A 24,155-nucleotide genomic window follows, 5' to 3' on the forward strand; every position below is an offset into this window, starting at 1 on the left:
GAAGAGGAGCAGAATGTATGTTGGGGTGTCATGTTTGCTATGTACATGCTAGGTTTTAGAAATAGCTTATGAATTTACAACATTGTGTAAAAAAAATATGTTTTTATGTGTGGAAAAAAATGATATGTTCAAAAAACTCATAATGCCTCATAGAATATACTTTGGGGTGTTTGCTTTACAAAATGGGGGTCATTTTGTTTGCATTTCCATTGTCCTGGTACTCCAGTTCCTTCAAAAACGGGATAGGTAGTCAGAAATTTAGATGTCTAATTTATGTCCTTAGAACACCTGGAGGTGCTACTTGGATGTTTAACCTCTGTATATGGCCAGGCTGTGAAAAAGTCTCACACATGTGGTAACGCCATACTTAGAACAAGTAGCAAAATGTGTTTTGAGGTGTAATTGCAAGTATGCCTATGCTGTGTATAAGAAATAAATTGTTAATATGACAATTTTATGTAAAGAAAAAAAATCGTTTTTCAAATTCTCAAGCATTGTGGGAAAAAAATAAAACTTCAAAAAACACACCATGCCTCTTAAATACACTGGACTGTCTACTTTCCAAAAATTGATCATTTGGGGGATATTTGTACTGTCCTGACATTTTGGGGCCTCAAGAAATGATATAGACAGTCGGTACATCAGGTGTGATTAATTTTCAATGATTGGTACCATGGGCCAAATCCTCAAAAAGCTGTGCAAATTTAGTTTTAGCTAACTTATGTCATTTAAGTTACGGCGCCCTAAGTTGGTGTCGTAAGTGCCGTATCCACAGCGCATTTGCGCACAAAATTTCGCTTTCCTAACTTAAATTCCGAGGCGTAAGGCAGGGTTTTTGCAAGTGGGAAGGAAGTGGGCGTGCTTCATTGTAATGAGCCGTGACCCCATGCAAATGAAGGGCCGGCTGTACTGCGCATGCGCGCACAAATCTGCTTCTCACTGGGCATGTGCAGAACTGAGCTCATCGCAATCAGTGAGATAGGTAAAAGGCCAAGCGTACTTAGTTTGAGGATCGCCCTGTGTGTAAATTGCCCCAGTCAAACACTTCCCTTGCAAAAGTATTTCCCTGTGTTCCCTTCCTTAAGCAAGTTGCTTCTGTTCAGAACGTTTGTCAGTGTTTGTTGGTGAGTTGTGTTTATGAGAAAAGTTGTTGCGGAGTTGTAGAGTATATTTGGTGTTTGTTTTTGATAAGTGTTTTTGTTTTTTGTCTTTGTTTATTTTTTGTTTCCCTTTTTTGCCTGTTTGTTTTTTAATTTATAGTAGCTGTCTGCTTGTGTTTATATTTTTTTTGCAGTGAGTTTGTTTGTTTGTTTGTGTGTATTGTTGTTTATTTTTGGGGGTGAGTTTCTTGTTGCTAGGTGGTGTCTGTGATGGCCACCAAGCGCAGGAAGCTCAATTTTACCCTGGGAGAGAAGCGAATTCTTGCTCAGGGCATCATCATCTCAGGGCCATTTTCTCCATGGCCCTGAGAGCCAGAACACCACCCCGGCCAGGAGGAAGGAGATCCTTAAAAAGATCACCGTTCGGATCAATGCGGCGGGGGGGGGGGGAGACCAGGACCATCGCTGGCATACAAAAGAAAATAAATGATTTGAAGAGCGTGGCCCGGAACAAGCTAGCAACGCTGCATGCTCATAGGAGGGGCACTGGAGGAGGGGGACCCTGCCCAGTCAGGCTGACTGAGGAGGAATGGGCAGTGGCCCAGTGTTTCCACCCACAGCAGGTGGTGGGCCTGCCAGGCTTTGACTCTGATGCTCCTGTGAGGACAGGTAAGTTTTTGGTTTTTCTATCTGTTGATTAGCATGTGTGGGTGGGGGAAGGGAAGATGTGCCAAGTGTGTGGATCCACCAACCTGTGATTGTTTTGTGTCACAGATGGCCAGGAGATTGCAGCCCCATCAGCCCAGGAGGTTGCTGGGTCATCAGGGCAGGAGGTGGCAGCCCCATCAGGGCAGGAGGTGGCAGCCCCATCAGGGCAGGAGGTTGCTGGCCCATCAGGGCAGGCTGCTGCACCACCCCCAAGACAGGCTGATGTTGACTCCCAAGAAGGGCAGGATTCCCCATGGGAGGGGAGTGTCCACACCTCCCCTCATGAGGAGGTTCAGTGGGAGGAGGATGAGGGGGAGGAGGATGACCATTTTATGATTGGCCGGGAAATAATGTTGGGCCAAGATAGGACCTTTGAGTCTTCCCCGGAGCCTACCCCAGAAACTGGCACCAGTCAGGCCACCATCAGGGGTGGCCCCTCCCACTCCTCCCCCAACATGCAGCAAACCCCATGGGTCACTCTCTCCCCTCCTCCCAGGCCACAAGCCTCAGGGGCAAGCAGGAGGCCGACCCAGGAGACCAGGGGGGGGTTTGAGCGTCTGCCGGTCAGTCTGCTGAGGGACAATGCCCGGCAGACCCGCAGTCTGGGTGAGATCAAAAAAACTTTGAACAAGATGGAGCACAGCCTGGATGTAATGAGGGAGTCACTGGGTGATGTGGCCACCAACTCAGTGGGGGTCATCACATGTTTGTGGGACCTGAAGAACGCCACAACAGGCGTGGGCCAGGAGGTGACTGCCCTCACCCAGGCTGTGAAGGACAATACCCGGGCTGTGGAGGACAATACCCAGGCTGGCCAGGCTAATACGGCTGCCATCACTGGCTGTCTGACAAGAATAGCCGTGGCCTTGGAGGGCAGGCCAGCAGGAGGACAGACACCAGGGAGGCTCCTTCTTCCCCTGCTCACCCACCCCCCCATGAAGATCCTCCTTCCCCTGCTCCCACCTCCCCCCATGAAGATCCTCCCTCCCCTGCTCACACCCCCCCCCCCGTGAAGATCCTCCAGTTGGCCGTGGCCGTGCCCGTGGGCAGCCCAGAAGGAGCACTCGGCAACGTCAGTAAGTTGCAGGGGTACTTTTTTTTTTTTTTTTTATGATTTTGTTTATTATACTGTACTTATGATTTGGTTTATGTGTGTGAATGATGTGTGAATGTGGGGGGTGGCATTCCTGATGAAATAAGGGTGTCACCCTCAGTTTTGGTGGAGTAGGGATCCCCAGGACCAGGGAGAAGTCATCCCAGGTTCCTGAATGGTGTATGAATGCACAGTGACATAATTGGAGCCGTGGCGTGGCGTTACTGCTCCCAAGTATCAAAGGGGGGGGGGGTACTTGGATCTAATCCAGTTCGATGTGCATGTGATGTGTCTGTGCTAGGGACCACAGTGGTGTGCATTCATGCATTCTCATTGTGAGATAATTAATGTGCGTTTTCTGTGAAAAAAAGACATTCTCATTGTGATATAATTAATGTGCATTTACTGATCAAAGATACATTCTCTTTGTGACATTATTCATGTGCATTTACTGTGCAAACATACATTTTCATTGTGACATGATTTCTGTGCGTTTTTGGTGAATCCAAAAAATTTAATTGTGACATGATTTATGTGCATTTACTGTGCAAAGATGCCTTCTGCAAGGCGTCTCCTGGCTGCTGTGCCCTCAGCAGACCGGGTAGAGTGGGTTAGGGGGGGGATTGCCTGGGTGGGGGGTCAGGTCAGCACATAAGTCAATATGCAGTCCCCTTCTCATGGCAAAGTTGTGGAGTATACAACATGCCCCAATTATTTGGCACACAAAGTCTGGGGAATACAACAATGTACCCCCAGTCTTGTCCAGGCATCTGAAGTGGGACTTCAGAAGCCCAAATGTCCGTTCAACAACTGCCCGGGTGCGAATGTGCGCCTGGTTGTAGCGTTGCTCTCCTGGGGTTTGGGGGTTCCTGAAGGGGGTCATCAGGTGGGGTCCCAGGGCATATCCAGAGTCACCTGTAAGGGAAAAGACAGGAGGATGTTAGTCATGCATGTGCCCCTTGTGATGTCTGCATCATGGGGGGGACATACCTGACACCAATGTCACTCACCAATCAGCCAGCTGTCTCCATACACGTTCATCTCCAAATCTCGGCAGATGTTGGTCTGCCGGAAAATAAAACTGTCATGGCAGGATCCAGGGAATTTAGCACAAACGTGCCAGATGAGGCCATGGGCATCTACAATCACCTGCACATTTATAGAATGCCAGCCTTTTCGATTCCGGAACAGGTGCTCAGTGTCATGGGGGGCTGTAGTGCCACATGTGTACAGTCTATCGCTCCGATGGTCCGTGGGAACCCATCAATATTATAAAAGTCAGTCATGGTTTGCAGACGCTGGTCCTCCTGGGTGGGCTTTTGGAACTGATTGGCCATGCGCCGCAGTATTGCAGGGACCACTTGATGGACACACCTGCTCATAGAGGACTGGACCATCCCAGACAGACCTCCAGATGCGCGCTGGAAAGACCCAGTGGCCAGAAAATGTAATGTTGCCATTACTTTTTGGAGAGGTGGCAGGGCATGGGATCGTTGGGTTGGGGTGGTGAGATCATCCTTCAGGATTTCTGTGAGCTCCAGGATGGCTTCCCAGTTAAATCGGTAGTTGCCATAGACCTCTGAAGCAGGCATGCCAAACAGATCTTGCCGTGGGCGGTAAACCCTCTCCTGTGCCCTCCTCCTCCTCCTCTGTGCCCTCCTCCTTCTTTGTGCCTGTAAAGTGGCGAGTGCCGTTACAATCATTGATGGCCCGGGCATTTTGGCAGTCAGATTGTTGTCCTGCAGAGATGTGTTGTCAGCTCTACCTCTATTCAGTTGCTTGAGCAGACCCTTACACGGCATGTGTAAAATTAGGTCTGCTTTTATAAAGTGTAAATTTGCCCAGGGAAACTAACAGGTGCGCACAGGGCGTAATCTACGGCGCACACACACTTAATTTTGTGGATCGCCCTATCTCCCTCATTTGCATCTTTGCCTTTCATAAACAGCGGCGTGACTAGCGTAATTTGCGTCCAGGGATGCGCAGGTGTAATTATTTTAGGTAGGACGGAAAACCAGGAATTTAAGGCGTAACTCGTTATGAGGATCGGGCGCAAAGATACGCGCCGTGTAAATTTAGAAAACTCTAGTTAAGTCGGCGCATCTGCTTTGAGGATTTGGCCCCATAGTTGTAGACTATATAAGTTTCACACAGACTAAATAATATACACTATTTGGAGTTATTTTTTACTAAAGATGTGTAGCAGTATACATTTTGGTGCAAATGTATGAAGAAAAATTGCTTATTTGCAAACCTTTATAACAGAAACTAAATAAAAAGTGTTTTTTTTTAAAAAAAAAATTCGCTCTTTTTTGCTTATATCACCAAAAAACAGTGGTGAGCAAATACCACCAAACGAAAGCTCTATTTGTGAGAAAAAAATGATAAAAATGTTTTTGCTTGGGTACAGTGTTGCATAACTGAACAATTGTCATTCAAAATATGGGAACGCTGAAAGCTCAAAGTGTGAGAGTGGTCAAAAAGTAAAGAATAGCTAGTTGTTAAGGTGCAGGCCAAGGAAGCCGGCCGCCGCGTTCTTAACAACTGATGAAACATCAGCTGTCAGCAGGCTTCCCCACTGACAGCTGAGATGTAAACAAAAGGATGGCGGCAATAGAACATTCTGAAAAAGAACAGCATGGGGTCCCCATCAACCCATACCAAGCCCTAAAGGAAACCAAACTGCAAAATGTAAATCCATACCAGGGCCTTATACGAGCATGCAGCCTGACGAGCGAGCAGCCCCCCCTCCTGAACCATAACATGGGGGCCCCCAGATCCTGCCCCCTATAGGAATGAGTGTATGATAGTACTCCTACCCATTCACCAAAAAAGTGTAAAAAGTGAATAAAGACAGTATACGAGTTTTTGACCATTCCTTTATGAAAAAATCTAAAATCTAAAATCAAAAACTACAGTTGTGCTCAAAAGTTTGCATACCCTGGCGGAAATTGTGAAATTTTTACATTAATATTGCCAAAAAATTATTTATTTTAGGATAGTGATCACATGAAGCCATTTATTACCACATAGGGCCATATTCACGATGGACTTACGACGGCGTATCTCCACGTACGCCGTCGTAAGTCTGAATCCGAGCCGTCGTATCTATGCGCCTGATTCTTAGAATCAGTTACGCAGAGATTTGGCCAAGATACGAGCAGCGTAAGTCTCCTACGCCGTCGTATCTTGGGTGCAATATTTACGCTGGCCGCAAGGGGCGCTTCCGTAGATTTACGCGTCTAATATGTAAATTAGGTAGGTAGGCCGATTCACGAACGTACTTGCGGCCGCTACGCCGTTTACGTAAGGCTTACGTCCGGCATAAAGTTACCCCTGCTATATGAGGCGTAGGTAATGCAAAGTATGGACGTCGGCAAGCTTATCTTTTTACGTCGTTTACGTAAGTCGTACGTGAATGGGGCTGTGCGTAGGTTACGTTCACGTCACAGGCATTGGGCCTGTTGTATCTTAAATTAGACGTGATACTGAGCATGTGCGCGCATGTGCCGTACGATCGGCGCATCATTTACGTGGGGACACGATTGATTTTTCATACAACACGCCCACCTCTTCCACATTTGAATTACGCGGGCTTACGCCGGCCCATTTACGCTACGCTGCCGCAACTTACGGAGCAAGTGCTTTGTGAATACTGCACTTGCCCGTCCAAGTTGCGGAGGCGTAGCGTGAATAGGATACGCTACGCCCACAGAAAGTTACGTGAAAGCTCCTACGTGAATCTGGCCCATAGTTTTTTGGATCCTTATCATAATGATAACTGAAATCACGCAAATGGCATGACAGACACAGAAGGTGGCACACACAGGTTAAAATGGCAATTGAAGGTTAATTTCTCACATTTGTGGCTTTTTAAATCACAGTTTATGGGGTAGATTCAGAGAGAAGATACGACGGCGTATCTCAAGATACGACAGCGTATCTCCAGATACGCCGTCGTATCTCTGAATCCGGCCGGTCGTATCTATGCTAATAAAGGAAAAATTATTCAGCGCTGGAATGTAAATATAAACTAAAAAATGCGAGCCAGCACTAAGGTAAATTCAAATAAAACACCTCACATTGACATAAAATAATAATAGTGCAGCGCAAAACAAACAAATTTAAACTATACATACAGAAAGTTAAAACATATGATATATGATATATAATTAAAAATGATATAATAGAGTCCATATAAAGTGCTCAAGTGCAAAAAGATGATCCAAATCGGAATATAATAGTGCAAAAATCCAAAGGGTGATATCCAGAAGGAACCTCCACCAAATAGCAGGAATGGCCTCTCACCTTACAACTTCGACCTGCAATAGGTCACAAAGCATAATCAGAGAACCACCTGTTCTCAGAGGACAGCAAGCAATGCAGCAGTAGAACCACGATATCAGTCAGACTCAGGATCAGGACATGGCAATCAGGGCATAAAAAACAAAGGAGAGGAAATCTAGTGCTATCTGAAGCCAAAATACATTTATTTAAGAATAAAAAACGAATACACTCACTGTATAAGCACTCTCAAACGAGTGCAGCGAAACAGCATAAAACATCCATAAGAGCATGGGTTTCAGTCTAGGTCGGCGATCGCGGGTGACGTCACATGTGGCCCCTTCCCCTCGTACGACGTTACGTCCCTATGAGCGGGACTTCATCAGCGTGGGGTGAAAAAAGGCAGCATGCAAACGTCCCGCTGTCTAGGTATAAGAAGCCTGTGGCTGCCATGACACACCCACTAGTAATCAAGCCCTCCCATCGATCCTAATTAGACAACAAAGACTGTCAGCAAAGGAAGGCACAAACTGCACCATGATGGAAAAAAGTGACAGATTCGATCATAATGGGAAAAAGGAAACACATTCGATCGGAATACTATCAAAGGGCAGACTCCTAAATACCAAAAGTTATATATATGCAATAAGGATAGAAATCCTCAAAGGCAAAAAAGACCCCTTTAAAAATAAATCTTACATAAAAAATATAAATGACGTCAGCCACGATCGCACACCCAAATTACATAAAATACATCAAAAACACATATGTAAATCCTTATATATTAACCCATTGGCCCCGTACACACGACTGAGTTTCTCGGCAGAATTCACAGAGAAACTCGGTCAAAACCCGGATTCTGCCGAGAAACTCTGTCGTCTGTACAGTTTTGGATCGATGGAGCCGCCGAGGAGCTCGACGAGAAAATAGAGAACATGTTCTCTATTTTCTCGTTGTTCTATGGGAGAAGGCGGCCCGCCGAGCTCCTCGGCGGCTTCATCCCAAAACTCGACGAGGAACTCGACGTGCCAAGCACGTCGAGTTCCTCTGTCGTGTGTACGGGGCCTTAAGGTCTCGAAAAGGAACACTACGTGTAACAGATAGATACTGGACATAAATGTTAAGAATATTAAAAATAAAAATATTAATAATATTAAAATATATATATATATATATATATATATATATATATATATATATATATATATATATATATAAAATATAATATATACAAAATATAATTAAAAATATTTAAAAATATTTAAAAATATACAGATACATATGAAAGGGGGGATTATCTATTGGAAATGAAACAATTAAGGTCAAACTCTACATTTAAACCAGCTGGCGAGGATACTTTAGTCTCATATATCCAATAAGACTCACGCCGACTCAATTGGCGGATGTAATGTCCCCCTCGCCAATGTTTTGTAACTTTTTCAATGCCCCAGAATTTTAACCCTTTGGGATTCCTCTGGTGACACTGCCTAAAGTGTTTAGATACACTGTGACTCCTAATACCCCTTTTGATATTGCTGATATGTTCCCCCACTCTCACATGCAATGCCCGTGACGTGCGACCCACATACTGCAAGCCGCACTCACACTCAAGCATATAAACTACGCCGATAGTATCGCACGTAATTAATTGCTTGATGGGATACTCTAACTGGGTCACATTGGAACAGAAAGACTTCCGTTTCTTAATATGCTGTTTGACATGCTTGCAGGTCGCACAGCGACCGCAAGCATAAAATCCAGATAGGAAGTCAAAAAGTTTTGGCTGTGCAACAACTGGCGGGTCAATTACACCAGGGGCTAGACTATCCCTCAGAGAGGGGGCTTTTCTATAGATGAATTGTGGCCGATCCGGAAGGGCCGGACCCAAAACAACATCGCCCTTCAAGATGGGCCAGTGTTTGGCCACTATTTTTTCAAATTTCTTATACTGAATGTTATAGTCAAGCACCATTTTGAAGTTAGATGGCTCCTTATCAGTAATGGGTGGTTTGTCAGCTACAATAACACTCCTCTCTAACAGCCTAACTTTTTCCATTTCTTGCATAATCAAGGGGCGAGAGTAACCTTTAGACACAAATCGTAGAATCAGTTACGCATAAATTTCCCTAGGATCCGACCGGCGTAAGTGTTTTACACCGTCGTATCTTAGGCTGAATATTTACACTGGCCGCTAGGTGGCGCTTCCATAGATTTACGCAAGGAATATGCAAATGAGCTAGATACGCCGATTCAGAAACGTACGTCCGGCCGGCGCATTTTTTAAGTCGTTTACGTTAGGCTTTTTTCGGCGTATAGTTACCCCTGCTATATGAGGCGTATCCTTTTTTTTTAGTATGATTGTCGTTCCCGCGTCGAGTTTTGAAAATTTTACGTCGTTTGCGTAAGTCGTTCGCGAATAGGGCTGGACGTAATTTACATTCACGTTGAAAGCAATGACGATTTGCGGCGGAATTTCGAGCATGCGCACTGGCACGCGCCGTTCGTAAATACCATCAAATACGCGGGGTCACAGTTAATATACATAAAACACGCCCACATCATCCACATTTGAATTAGGCAGGCTTACGCCGACACAGATACGTTACGCCGCCGTAACTAAGGGAGCAAGTTGTTTCTGAATACTGAACTTTCGCCCTAAATTACGGCGGCGTAACGTATCTGAGATACGTTATGCCGGGCGGACAGATAGACCATTCTATCTGAATCTACCCCAGTGTCTGTGTATAAATAGTCAATGGCCCAGATTCAAGTAGAATTGCGCGATATTTGCGGGGGAGCAGGGCAACGATTTTGCCCTGAGCCCCCGCAAATATTTTGCGCTGCCCTCGATTCACGGAGCAGTAGCTCCGTGAATTGCGAGGGCGCGCCGGCAAATTTGCCCGGCGTAAGCGCGCGCAAGTTAAATGATCCCGCCGGGGGCGAGAATCATTTAAATTAGGCGCGCTCCCACGCCGAGAGTACAGCGCATGCTCCGTCTGGAAACTTTCCCGACGTGCATTGCGGCAAATGACGTCGCAAGGACGTCATTTGCTTCTAAGTGAACGTGAATGGCGTCCAGCGCCATTCATGTTTCACTTACGCAAACGCCGTGAAATTCAAATTTCACGGCGCGGGAAGGCCGGCTATACTTAAGCATTGGCTGCCCCTACTATTAGAAGGGGCAGCCTTGCGCTAAAAGTAGCCGTACGGAAACTCCGTACCTGGCTTGCGCGGGGCCCGCGCAAGCTTGTGAATCAGTGGTAGTATGCAATTTGCATACTACACGCTGATACACAATGGGAGCGCCCCCTAGCGGCCCCCGCAAGAATGCAGCCTAAAATCTGCGAGGCATAAGAGCCTTATGCCGCGCAGATTTTAGCCTGCAGTCGGTGTAACGAGGTTCCTGAATCAGGAGCACTCGTTACACCGGAGCAAGTAAGCACTTGCGCTGCATAACCTATGGTTGCGCGGGCGCAAGTGCTTCTTGAATCTGGGCCAATGAGTTTGTAAGCTCTCATTTGGATGCCCTAAGCAGACTAGACACTGAGCCATGAGGAGGTAGAAAAGAACAGTCAAAAAACCTGTGTAACAAAGCAATGGAACTTTATACGATGGAAAATTATATAAAAAGATACCCAAAAGCCTTGAATATGCCATTCAGTACTGTTTAATCCCTTATTAACCACTTAAGGACCGCCTAACGCCGATATACACTGACAGAAGGGCACAGGCACGTACATGTAAGAGCCCAGCCGTGAATCTTTGTGACCGCGGCCGCGGGATCCGCTGACCCGATCGCCGCCGGTGTCCCGTGATCGGTCACAGGAGCTGAAGAACGGGGAGAGGTGTGTGTTCTTCACAGTGGCATTGTCATTGATCGTCTGTTCCCTGATATAGGGAAAGACGATCAATGGCGTCACACGTCCAGCCCCGCCCCCCTACAGTTAGAAACACATATGAGGTCACACTTAGCCCCTACAGCGCCCCCTAGTGGTTAACTCCTAAACTGCAATTGTCATTTTCACAATAATCAATGCATTTTTATAGCACTTTTTGCTGTGAAAATGACAATGGTCCCAAAAATGTGTCAAAATTGTACGATGTGTCCGCCATAATGTTGCAGTCACGAAAAAAAAATGCTGATCACCGTAATTAGTATTAAAAAAAAATTATTAATAAAAATGCCATAAAACTATCCCCTATTTTGTAAACGCTATAAATTTTGCGCAAACCAATCGATAAACGCTTATTGCGATTTTTTTAACCAAAAATAGGTAGAAGAATACGTATCGGCCTAAACTGAGAAAAAAATATGTTTTTTTATATCTTTTTTGGGGATATTTATTATAGCAAAAAGTAAAAAATATAGATTTTTTTTCCAAAATTGTCGCTCTATTTTTGTTTATAGTGCAAACAATCACCAAAAGAAAGCTCTATTTGTGGGAAAAAAATGACGCCAATTTTTTTTGGGAGCCACATCGCGCAATTGTCAGTTAAAGCGACGCAGTGCCGTTTTGCAAAAACTGGCCAGGTCCTTAACCTGCATATTGGTCTGGGTCTTAAGTGGTTAAGAAGTGGAAAATTCAGGGCTCTTTTAATACCAAGCCAAGGTCAGGTAGACCAAGAAATATTGCAGCCACAACTGGTGGAAGAATTGCCCAGGATATAAAGAAAAACTCACAGGTATCCTCAGGAGAAATACAGGCTAATCTTCGAAAAAACGGTGTGGTTGTTTTTAAGTAGCACAATTCAACAATACTTTAACAAAAAAGAGCTGCATGGTTGAGCTGCCAGAAGAAAACCCTACTGCACCAATGTCACAAAGCCCAAAACGAGGCATATGAAGGTGTTGTTGGGCATATTGTAACCAGGCTTTTTTGTGGAACTTGTACAGTAAAGGCTCCTTTCTTGCAACTTAACCATGCAGCTCTTTTTTGTTCAAATATCATCGTATTGTGCTCCTTAACCACTTCCATACAGGGCACGTATACACCTTCCCGCCCAAGCCAATTTTCAGCTTTCAGCACTGTCGCACTTTGAATGGCAATTGCGCGGTCATGCTACACTGTACCCAAACAAAACTGGCGTCCTTTTTTCCCCACAAATAGAGCTTTCTTTTGGTGGTATTTGATCACCTCTGCGATTTTTTTTTTGTGCGCAACAACTAAAAAAAGACTGAAAATTTTGAAAAAAAATATGTTTTAATTTTTTTCTGTTAATTTTTTTGTAAATAAGTACGTTTTCTTTCAATTACGGGCACTGATATGGCGGCACTGATGGGCACCGATAAGATGGCACTGATGGGCATCGATGAGGTAGTACTGACGGGCACAGATGAGGTGGCACTGATTGGCGGCGCTTGTATGCGGCACTGATGGGCACACATAGGCGGCACTGATGGGCACACATAGGCGGCACTGATGGGCACACATAGGCGGCACTGATGGGCACTCATGGGCGGCACTGATGGGCGGCACTGATGGGCGGCACTGGGCACTCATAGGCGGCACAGATGGGCACTCATGGGCGGCACTTATGGGTGGCACTGATGGCTACTTATGGGTGGCACAGATGGGCACTGATAGGTGGGCACTGGGCATGGATGGGCACTGTGGGGTGGCACTGATGGACACTGTAGGGTGGCACTGATGGACAATGTGGGGTGGCACTGATGGACACTGGGGCGGCACTGATTTAGCTATGTTGCCAGTCAGTGCCCATTTGTGGGCACTGATTGGCATCTTTTTTTTTTTAATGCTTTATTTTTTATTTTTTTTACAGACTTTTTTTTATTTTTTTTACAGACTTTTTTTTTTTTTTTTGCCCACCCTGGTGGTCCAGGGTGGGCTTCCCTGGTGGTCCATGTGGCGATCCGAGGGGGGGCTGCGCTGATAAACAATCAGCGCGAACCCCCCCCTGTCAGGAGAGCCGCAGATCGGCTCTCCTCTACTCGCGTCTGTCAGACGCGAGTGAGGAAGAGCCGACAACGGCTTTTCCTGTTTACATCGTGAACAGCCGTGATTCGACACGGCTGATCACGTGGTAAAGAGTCTCCGTGAGAGACTCTTTACCGAGATCGGTGTTGCGGGGTGTCAGACTGACACCCCGCAACAACGATCGCCGCGATGCGCCCCCGGGGGCGCGCAGCGGCTCAGAATCCTGAGGACGTCATATGACGTCCGGTCAGGATCAGACAACCACTTTGCCGCCGTCAATATGTCATTGGCGGGCGGCAAGTGGTTAAAGTGGAGTTTCCATCCCCCAATTGTTTTTTCATTATTGTGCTCATTAGACCTAAAAAAGAAAAAAAGAAAAAAAAAATTGTACTCATCTGGAAATGCCTGTTGCTATGCGGTCCCAAAAAATCTGCCTTTGGAATCACCTAGGATTCTGACATCATGCTCCTGGGAAATGTGTGTCATCATTTCCCAGGATGCAGTGCGCTACCCAATTATCACTCCCCATCCAAGACTTTCTGGAAGTAAGCGCTTGTGGGATTTACAATGCCCACAAGCAAAATGACAACGGTGTGGACATAGTTTTATAAACTATCTTTTTTTAATAACTATACGGAGCGGAGGCGGATTGTAAAATAGTAAGTGACCGGATTTATATTATAAAAATGCATGATGAAAGGACATACATTTAAAAAATGCTAATTGTGGTTGGAATCCGCTTTAAAAACACCCACACCATCTTTTTCCAGAGCAGCCAATATTTCTCCAGGGTCAGTTCACATGAAAGGCAGTGATATGATTGGTTGAGGCAGCAGGGAAAAAAATCAGCGCAGAAATTGAAAACAGGAAATGCCAGTCAGTTAGAAATATGGGCTAATAGTTGACGGAAGTGTGATAGCGTCTGAAGCATTCTCCGATGTATAGGCTAGGTTGGGAGGGACATTGGGAACAATGAATGATGGTGTGTTTCCTAACTCTTTTGCTGCACACCGGACATTTTTTTGTGACAGGTACTCGGGTACTTTGATGAGCTGGTGACAGGTACTCGGGTACTCTGATGGGCTCGTGACAGGTACTCATGTACTCAGTTACTCTGATGAGCTGGTGACAGGTATTTGGGTACTCTGATGGGCTGGAGACAGATACTCAAATACTCTGATGGGCTGGTGACAGGTGCTTGTGTACCCCCCCCCCCCCTGTTCGGTTCGCACGAGAACCTGCGAACAGACCAAAAGTTTGTGTGAACTTTAGAACCCTGTTAAAGTCTATGGGACTCGAACGTTTGAAATCTAAAATGCTAATTTTAAAGGCAAGTTATTGACCTAAAAAGTGTTTGGGGACCTGTATCAATGCAAAAAAAGTTTTAAAAACTTCAGTTTTTTCGGGAGCAGTGAATTTAATAATGCTTAAAGTGAAACAATAAAAGTGAAATATTCCTTTAAATTTTGTACCTAGGGGGGGTGTATAGTATGCCTGTGAAGCAGCGCATGTTTCCCGTGCTTAGAACTGTCTCTGCACAAAGTGTCATTTCTGAAGGGAAAAAAGTAATTTAAAATCACTCGTGGCTATAATGAATTGTCGGCTCCCGGCAATTCAGAAAAAAGTCATTCATAAAAAAAAAAAGCGTGGGGGTCCCCCCAAATTCAATTACCAGGCCCTTCAGGTCTGGTATGGATATTAAGGGGAACCCCGCCGTCAATTTAAAAAAAAAATGACGTGGGGTTCCCCCCAAATATCAATTCCAGACCCTTCAGGTCTGGTGTGGATTTTAAGGGGAACTCCACCCCAAATTTAATAACAACAAAAAAGTGATAAGCGCACCAACCCGTAGTTGCAAAAGTACTAGGGTGGTAATCCACAAAGAATAAATGGTGATGTCATATAAAACACAATGAGAAATGTAAAGTGGTCTCTTACATAGATAATAAATGAATGTGCATAAAACTTAACAAGACGCGGCGTCCGCAGAGCCGTCTTACGACTCCTCCGATAGCCTCCAGTCTCACGTGATCCCGATCCCTACGGTACGTGATGTAACCACACAGGGATCGGGATCACGTGAGACTGTCGCAAGCCGGAGGCTATCGGAGGAGACGTAAGACGGCGCTGCGGACGCCGTGTCTTGTTAAGTTTTATGCACATTCATTTATTATTTATGTAAGAGACCACTTTAGCCAGGCAATAAAGACCATCTTGATTTTACAATATTTCACTATTGGAGGCATCCTTCTCTTCTCTTCCTCCCCTGCATACATGGTGCGCTGAGCACTGACCAGGTACATTATCCTTTGGGATCAGTGACATCACTAGGTGCAAGAGGCTGGCATATAGGAGAGGACCTGGAAAGGATTGAGCCACACATCCCTGGATACGCTTACACTCATGCTACATGCACTATGCAGCAGCATTAAGGGGAGAGTTTTGGGAGGCTGGGCACGGATTTTTATTGCATTATACAGATTCACATCCAACTAGGAAATCCAGGAAAAGATTGGGATATTACTTGAACATTTTACCCTTTTAAGAGGACAGTTCACATTATTTCCCTTTCTTTAAGGACATTATTTTCCTTTCAGTTTTTACTTTTATTTATTTTTTCCCCCAGGATTCACTTGAGATTTTTTGTGACTTTACATTTCTCATTGTGTTTTATATGACATCACCATTTATTCTTTGTGGATTACCACCCTAATAGTTTTGCAACTACGGTTTGGAGCGCTTATCACTTTTTTATTGCATTTATATTTTGTGTACTGTGAACACTATTAGATACTGCTGCTTTGACATTATTATTAATTTATTTAACACTGATTTACCCACAGTAGCGCAGAAGTTTTTACCTACATCCACCCCAAATTTAAAAAAAAATGGCTTGAAGTTCCCCCAAAAATCCACACCAGACCCCTTATCCGAGCACGCAACCTGGCCGGCCGCAGCAAAAGAGGGGGGACGAGAGAGCGGCCCCCCTCCTGAACCATACCAGGTCACATGCCCTCAACATTGGAAGGATGCTTTGGGGGTCTGTGAACCCCCAAAGCACCATGTCCCCATGTTGATGGGGTTAACGGCCTTATCCCCACAACCCTTGCCCGGTGGTTGTGGGGGTCTGCGGGCGGGGGGCTTATCGGAATATGGAAGACCCCTTTAACAAAGGGGATCCCGGCATGGGGTACATTGTACCTCTACCATTTCACTAAGAACGTGTAAAGAATTGTAAAAATAAAACACACACACCGTGGAAAAAGTATTTTATTAAAAAATAAAATAAAAAATCCAGCGGTGGTAATCCACTCTCGGTCCCCGCTCCAACGTTGTCGGTATCCTGCGACGGGTGATTTCCTCTCTGCCGGTATCCAGCGATGAGAAGATCTCTTCTTCCAGGTCCGGGATCCAGACCGCACGCATCGCCGGCCGCTTGTCACCACCGGAGACAGCCCGGCAAATGACGCGGCTTGAGCCAGTGACAGCTCTTATATAATCAAGAACTTTATCCACGGTGTGTGTGTTTTATTTTTACAATTCTTTACACATTCTTAGTGAAATGGTAGAGGTACAATGTACCCCCATTACAAATTCACATAGGGGGGGGGGGGGGCCGGGATCTGGGTTCTGAGGTTGTGGGAATGAGGCCCTTGTCCCCATCAACATTGGGACATGGTGCTTTGAGGGGTCACAGACCCCAAAGCATCCTCCCAATGTTGAGGGCATGTGGCCTGGTACGGTTCAGGAGGGGGGCGAGTTCTCTCGCCCCCCCTTTTTTCCTGCGGCCGGCCAGGTTGTGTGCTCGGATAAGGGGTCTGGTGTGGATTTTTGGGAGGAACTCCACGCCATTATTTTTTTTAATTTGGGGGGGAGTTCCCCTTAAAATCTACACCAGACCTAAAGACCTGAATGGATATTTGGGGGGACCCCATGCTTTTTTTTTTTTTTTTTTATGAATAACTTTTCTCTGAATTGCCGGAAGCCGACAATTCATTATAGTGTGATTTTAAATGACTTTTTTTCCTTCAGAAATGACACTTTGTGCAGAGACAGTTCTAAGCACAGGAAACATGCGCTGCTTCACAGGCATACTATACACACCCCCCCCCCCCGGTACAAAATTAAAGGAATATTTCACTTTTATTGTTTCACTTTAAGCATTATTAAAATCACTGCTCCAGAAAAACGTCAGTTTTTAAAACTTTTTTTGCATTGATACATATCCCCTGGGGCAGGACCCAGGTCCCCAAACACTTTTTAGGACAATAACTTGCATATTAGCCTTTAAAATTAGCACTTTAGATTTCTCCTATAGACTTTAACAGGGTGTTCCGCGGCTTTTTTCGAATTTGCCGCGAACACCCCAAATTGTTCGCCGAACATGCGAACAGGCAATGTTCGAGTCGAACATGAGTTTGACTCGAACTCGAAACTCATCCCTAACTCTGTACTTGTGACAGGTACTTAGGATTTTTCAGGTTCGGCGGTGCGGTGGGTGGCGTGATTGACGATTGATCTACATCTGGGGACATAGGGCCAGATCCACAGCCCCGCAGCGCAACGTAACTTAACAGATTTAAGTTACACTGCAGCAAATTTCCTAAGTTAGGTATCGATCCACAACACACTTACCTGGAAATTTGCGGCGTTGTAACTCAAATCCGTCCGGCGCAAGGCGTTCCTAATCTAATGGGGCGAGTCCCATTTAAATTTGGCACGCTCCCGCGCCGGACATACTGCGCATGCTTGTGACGCAAATTTCCCGGCGTGCTTTGCGCGATGTGACATCATTTTTTGATCGGCGCGTAGCGTATTTCCGTATTCCCGTACGGCTTACGCAATCGACGTAAAATTTTAAAATTTGACGCGGGAAGGACAGCCATACTTTACACAGCAGTACGCCTGCTGTGTAAAAGTAGGGCTGCTTTACAAAAGTGTAACTAAGCGACGGGAAACTAACGTAGCGGCGACGTAGCGAACACGAAAAAGCTTTGAGGATCGACGTAACTCCTCATTAGCATACCCGACGCATACCCGACGCGTAATTTCGACAAAGAATGCCCCCAGCGGCGGTCGTGGTACTGCATCTTAAGATCCGGCAGTGTAAAACTATTACACCTGCCGGATCTTCTGTCTATCTCTTGGAAACTGATTCTGTGGATCAGTTCCAAAGATAGAAACAGGGATACGCAGGCGGAACAGCAGATCCGCCTGCGTATCTCTATTGAGGATCTGGCCCATTGTTTTTTATTATTGATTAGTATTTATTTTGCCATGGGGTTCCCCTTAAAATCCATACCAGACCTGAAGGGCCTGATATGGATTTGGGGGGGTCCCACACTGTTTTATTTTTCTGACTTTTCTATTGCCGGCATTCTTTTGTTTACATTTCAGCTCTAAGCGGGAAGCCTGCTGACAGTTAATGAGTCATCAGATGTTAAGGACGTGGCAGCCAGCCCTTAACAGTTATTCTTCACACATGATTCAAATAGTTCGATCATTTTTCGACCGATCCGAATTAGAATCATTCCGAAAATTTTAGGGCTGTGCAAATTAACTTTTAATTAATCGATTAATTTTTAATTTTTTTGATCGATTAAAATTCTTTTGATTGGTACTCACCTCTCCGCCGGCTTCTGGGCCTTCAGGGAGTTCCGTCGGAGATCCAGTAACGTCACGGACACTGGCGGGGTTTACCATGTCCATCTGAAGTGCTCCTTTGCTGTGCCTTCATATCTGCATGCTGGCAGGACCTTACTATCTGCCACACGCAAGGGCTGTTAAACTTTCCTCTATCACTTCCCTCTATCAACCTGGGATTCTACAGCCATCCACTGGTCAGTTGTGATAGTTCCCTTCATGGGACATCTACATGCCGACGGACTGATGTTAACCTCTCCTCATCTGGATTCAGCAATGGTATCGTTGTACACATTTTTATACCAGTATCATACTTCGCTACATGTTTTTATGACTGCTTTTGGTACCGTTTGGTATTACTCGCACCATTTTTACAGTTTATGTAGCTACATCGATTTTATCTCCAGTGCAATATTTATTTGGTTACCTACTTGAAGACTATAAAAGTTTTAATGCTATTCCCAGCGAGCGCTGCCTTTGTGTGTTTTTGTATCCTGCTATCCATTTTTCCAGTTGTTGGTAACTGTACTGGGAATCAGCCTGCAAGGAGATCAGCTAAAAGTGGTTGGATCTGTATGTGCTCTATAATTAATCGAAATTAGTCGATTAATCGATTAAAAAAAAAACGATTAATCAAACAGAAATATTTTGATCAGTAACAGCCCTAGAAAATTTGGAATTTGTTAGAAAATTACTAAACAAAACTACATTTAACAGAACAAAACTAAACTAAACGAATTCCAAAGCAAATCAAAGAAACTAAATTAGTAACATAATGAATCTATCCGAAATTAAACAAAATTTATTTTTCCTTTTTGCACATGTATATTGACACTTTATGAACTTTACCATCCTACACTTGTTCCTATTGTAGCACTTTGCATTTTCAGTTATATACCACACTGGCATGTGATTTTTTTTATGTATTTATGTTTATTCACATTGTTATATTTTACTTAATCATCTGAATTTCACATAGATTTGTGATGTGGATTCATGCACTTATGTTTTACTATTGGTGGGAGTTTTACATACTGTACATTGTATAGTGTATTTCAGTAATGCCATATAGGGAAGAGCTTCGTGTTCGACTCGAACATCAGCTGTTCGACCGTTCGCCGAATTTCGAACATTATGGGCCGTTTGCGCCAAATTTGAGTGCCGCGTCACGGCCCATAATTCACTGCGGCATCGCAGTGCATTGCTGGCTGATGATTGACCAAGCATGCACTATGACCCGCATGCTTTGGCCAATCACAGCGCTGAAAAAACGGAGAGCCATAATTGGCCAAAGCCAGGGTGGCTTTGGCCAATTATGTCTCAGGGGGTTTAGTACACACCCCACACTATATAAGGCGGCTTTGCGTAGTTTGTTGCGGCGGTGGTTAAAGACAGACAGAGAGAGAGTGACAGTGTTATTAAATTTGAGTTAGATAGAGCAGGCAGGCGAGTCAGATAGCTTCAGTTACAGTGTGTAGAGGATATATATGCATCCGAGGTGTTGTATATATATTTATACACTGTATTCAGTTTAGCTAGATCCGTTCCTCTTATTCTCTTCATAATATACTGACAGGCAGGCAGGTGATTGTGCTAGCTGCAGTATTTTCACTTAGTGTACTTTGTTCTTTGCACAGTGTGCACCTAAAGCTTACCTGAATACAATTGCTGGTGTTTTCATACAAATACAGGCAGGGGCCTCCAGTATTTAGTGTCCTTTGCACAGGACCAGACATTACATTAAGGCCACAAGCAGTTTTAAATTACTTTTTTTCCTATAGAAATGTCATTTTGTGCAGGGACAGTTTTAAACACGGGAAATACGTGCCACTTCACATGCATACTATAGACACCCAGCAGGTACGAAATTTAAAGGAATATTTCACTTTTTCAGTTTAAGCATCATTAAAATCACTGCTCCCGAAAAATCTCACGTTTTTAAAACTTTTTTTTGCATTGATACATGTCCTCTGTGGCAGGACCCGGGTCCCCAACCCCTTTTTAGGACAATAACTTGCATATTAGCCTTTAAAATTAGCACTTTTGATTTTGAATGTTCAAGTCCCATAGACTTGAATGAAGTTCTAAAGTTCGCACAAACTTTTGGTCCGTTCGCAGGTTCTGGTGCAAACCGAACCGGGGGGGGGGGGGGTGTTCAGCTCATCCCTAATGCCATATATATATATTTTTTTAAAACATATTTGATTGAGATCTTAGAAATACAAAGAGAAAAAGATGGACATTAAGTAAGAGTGGTTGACATTATCCAATATCATCGTCAATAGTCCAGTCAGACTTTACTAAACTAAGTGATAGTAAAATAAGATAAAGGTAAGAAGGGAAAAGGGTAAGGGGATAAATTCCAACAGATAATTATTAAAACATAATCCATAGTAAGATAAGAGGTAATGGTCACAGTAATCCCAGCACCCCAAATGTGCTAGGGTTCGGGCCATCAGTCCCATCAGGATGATTATTCTATAAAGTTTAATTGAAGTTATGGAAGGTGTGAACCATGAGCAACATAGGTACGGGGGCAGCCGCTACAGTAGCCATAAGTGAGATAAGGGTATCTTGTTATTGTTAACTATATATTTTTATGTAGCGCTGCACTGGTTGGCTATTTATATCTTTAGTAACATATATCCCCAGAAAAGGTTCATGTAGGCAGTGGATTATCATCAAATAAAAGCAGAAATAGATATCCATCTCTACTAAACATGTTGTTGTTTATCCCCCTTAATGTATTGTTTATTTCTTCATTAAAGGTGAAGTTACTGTATTTTGTTGATTCAGTGACATTAGAGGTAGAATGCCTTATCATATTTAAATTTCAATTCTCAATACATACCTGCATGGTAAGTTTTTCTCCCTCCTCTGTTTTTCTATTAATTCTTGCTACTTTCTTCAGGTCTTTGATGGCCTGTTCATATTTCCCACCAAGAACAAGCCAGCGACAGGATTCTGGAAGCCACCTGAGGGCCAGATAGTGACATTATCATGATCAGACAACAGAAGGTATTTCATTTCAGCTTTTTAATAAAACTCTTCTTTGTGCTTCTAAGCATTAGGTGCGACTAGTAACACAGTGACATGTGTACTATGTATGCTACTAAACATTACAATAGATATTCAAAGAGGTGTCTGGCGTCAAATAAAAAAAACAAAAAACAAAACAAAAACAAAGGCTGTTGTTGAAGATTGATGTGAAAATGTCTAATCAAATGCTTGCTTTAAAAGTTGCAGGCTCCATGTGCAGTTAGGTCTTCTGACAAAGATTATAAGTATGGTAGGTCATCCAAAGTGACCCTTCTTGTGAATTTCTTCAGATACCGAAGTCTGTACCTATATTAACCGCTGGCGTGTCTGAATGACACTTCTATTTATCCATGCAAATATACAGAGATAATTTTTGCTCACCGCTCCTAAAGTGCCCCTGCTCATTGAAATCAATGGTCAATGCCACCGAACCCTTTTAACCCTTTTTCGGTCAGTAGCGGGAGTTAAGAGTTAAAAGTGATGCAAAAACAGTAAGGCGGCGCCGCGAGTGTGAAAGCACTCTTACAGTGTACAGACATGTGCGATTTACAGTGTGCAGAATGTAGACATGTGCTATTTACAGTGTACAGACATGTGCGATTTACAGTGTGCAGACATGTGCGATTTACAGTGTGCAGAATGCAGACATGTGCAATTTACAGTCTGCAGAATGCATACATGTGCTATTTACACTGTACCTAATGCGATTTACAGTGTGCAGAATGTAGTTGACTTAAACATTAACATTTTCTATATTTTATCTAGCAGTAATGACACATAATCACCTGATAAATGACTATTTAGGGTCCTTCATTACTAATATTGTAATTTTTGGACACTCACTACTAATTTCTTCAGTGTTGTCACATGAAAATATATAATAAAATATTTTCAAAAATATGAGGGGTGTACTCACTTTTGTGAGCTACTGTAAGTCACCGGTGTAATGAATCAATCCACCTCCTGTGGGAGGGGAGGAGAGGGTCTGTCCATCAAAGTCTCCACATTCAGGGCGTCAGCTCATGCCATAAATAGTAGATCCCCCAGAAACGGGGTGCACTGCGTGGCCTCGCACCGCCCGTGAGAAAGGAGCATAGTGTGCAGGGTAGCGCCATGGGTCCAGAGGAACCCACTGACACGCAAGCGCCATACAAATGAGTGGGCGTGGTTATCACCATTGCGGCGGCAATAGAGAGCCAAATGGAAAAAAAAGTGTTTCAGTGCAATTTCAAGTGCATTTTGCACTTGGAGTTTGCACTTGCATTGTTCTAATATGTGAGTCTTCTACTTAGAATTAAGTAATCATTTAAATGCAAATATCTCTAGGAGGAGGGGGAGGGGAGAAGCATTGCTCCCTCCCTTTCCCATTGTCCACCAATTTTTTTTATTTTAGTATTTTGTTTTTTCTCTTCGTTTTTGTATCTGTCTTGTTTGAATTTATAAATGTTATGTATTCTGTCCCCGTGGATGTGTTGTATACATGTGATGTAAGGAAATATACAGAAAATTAAAAATAAAGAATTATGAAAAAAAAATAGAAAAATTACCATGAATATAAAAAGTAGATGAAGAAAGGAACGGATGCAGCCAACTGTAACATGCGCCAGTCCCGAATTATATAAGCCAATCCCACCAGGATTAGCTGGCCCACGGTGTAACAATATCCAGTGGCTGTGCTGGTGAAAGCTCGTTTTTCTGTGGGGATCCACTCCACAACTATAGAGAAATTGAAGTGTCATATGGTAAGCAAGACAAATTCCGGAGCATCCATAATTAAAAGAGAATGTATAATGTATTTTCAGTGAATATATTTTGAGTTATTTCTGCAGTATTAATCTTAAAGAAATTTTGCTGTGGCTTTAATGGCTTTTATTTCACACGCTTGCTGTTATATGTTGATATATATTTTAAACATAATCAATTCATTTAATTATAGTTCAGCTACTATAGAGGGAGCTCCATATTTCATTGCAATCTCCCTTTTCTGATTAGCAATTGTTGAAATAAAATATCATCCACATAAGGAATGAATTCAATTTAGCGTGGTAGTAAACCTATAGCCATAAACAGGAAGATCACTTGCAGAAATGCAAAGCAGAAAGCAGAAGACCAGCCTTTTGCAATGAGCAATTATGGCTGCCCCATGTACATTTGCAATTGCCAAGCATTCACAGAAAAGTTTGACTTACATTGATAAGATTATAAACATTATTGCCCAACCCCATTCTTCAGAAATGCTGCCCCTGCCAGAAACAGGATCACTAGTGCAGCATTCCCCTTAAAGAGGTTCTTTAGTCATATTGTATATGAATGAAAAGTCAGCAGCTACAAAAACTGTGGCTACTGACTTTT

The 24,155-nt window shown here is 43.9% G+C and overlaps 1 protein-coding gene across 1 annotated transcript in view; it reads right to left on the reverse strand.

The window, feature by feature from the left end:
- The window catches only part of LOC120917387 (solute carrier family 22 member 6-B-like), a 103,733-nt gene that overhangs the window by 37,665 nt on the left and 41,913 nt on the right, over positions 1–24,155 (reverse strand). Inside the window, exons 4-5 of the mRNA XM_040328651.1 lie at positions 23,351–23,519; positions 21,616–21,739 (exon numbers count right to left, since the gene is read on the reverse strand). Coding sequence (XP_040184585.1) covers positions 21,616–21,739; positions 23,351–23,519 — 293 coding nt within the window. The remainder of the gene's footprint in view (positions 1–21,615; positions 21,740–23,350; positions 23,520–24,155) is intronic.

The sequence above is a fragment of the Rana temporaria genome, chromosome 11 (genome assembly GCF_905171775.1).
Source record: "Rana temporaria chromosome 11, aRanTem1.1, whole genome shotgun sequence".
Lineage (NCBI taxonomy): Eukaryota > Metazoa > Chordata > Amphibia > Anura > Ranidae > Rana > Rana temporaria.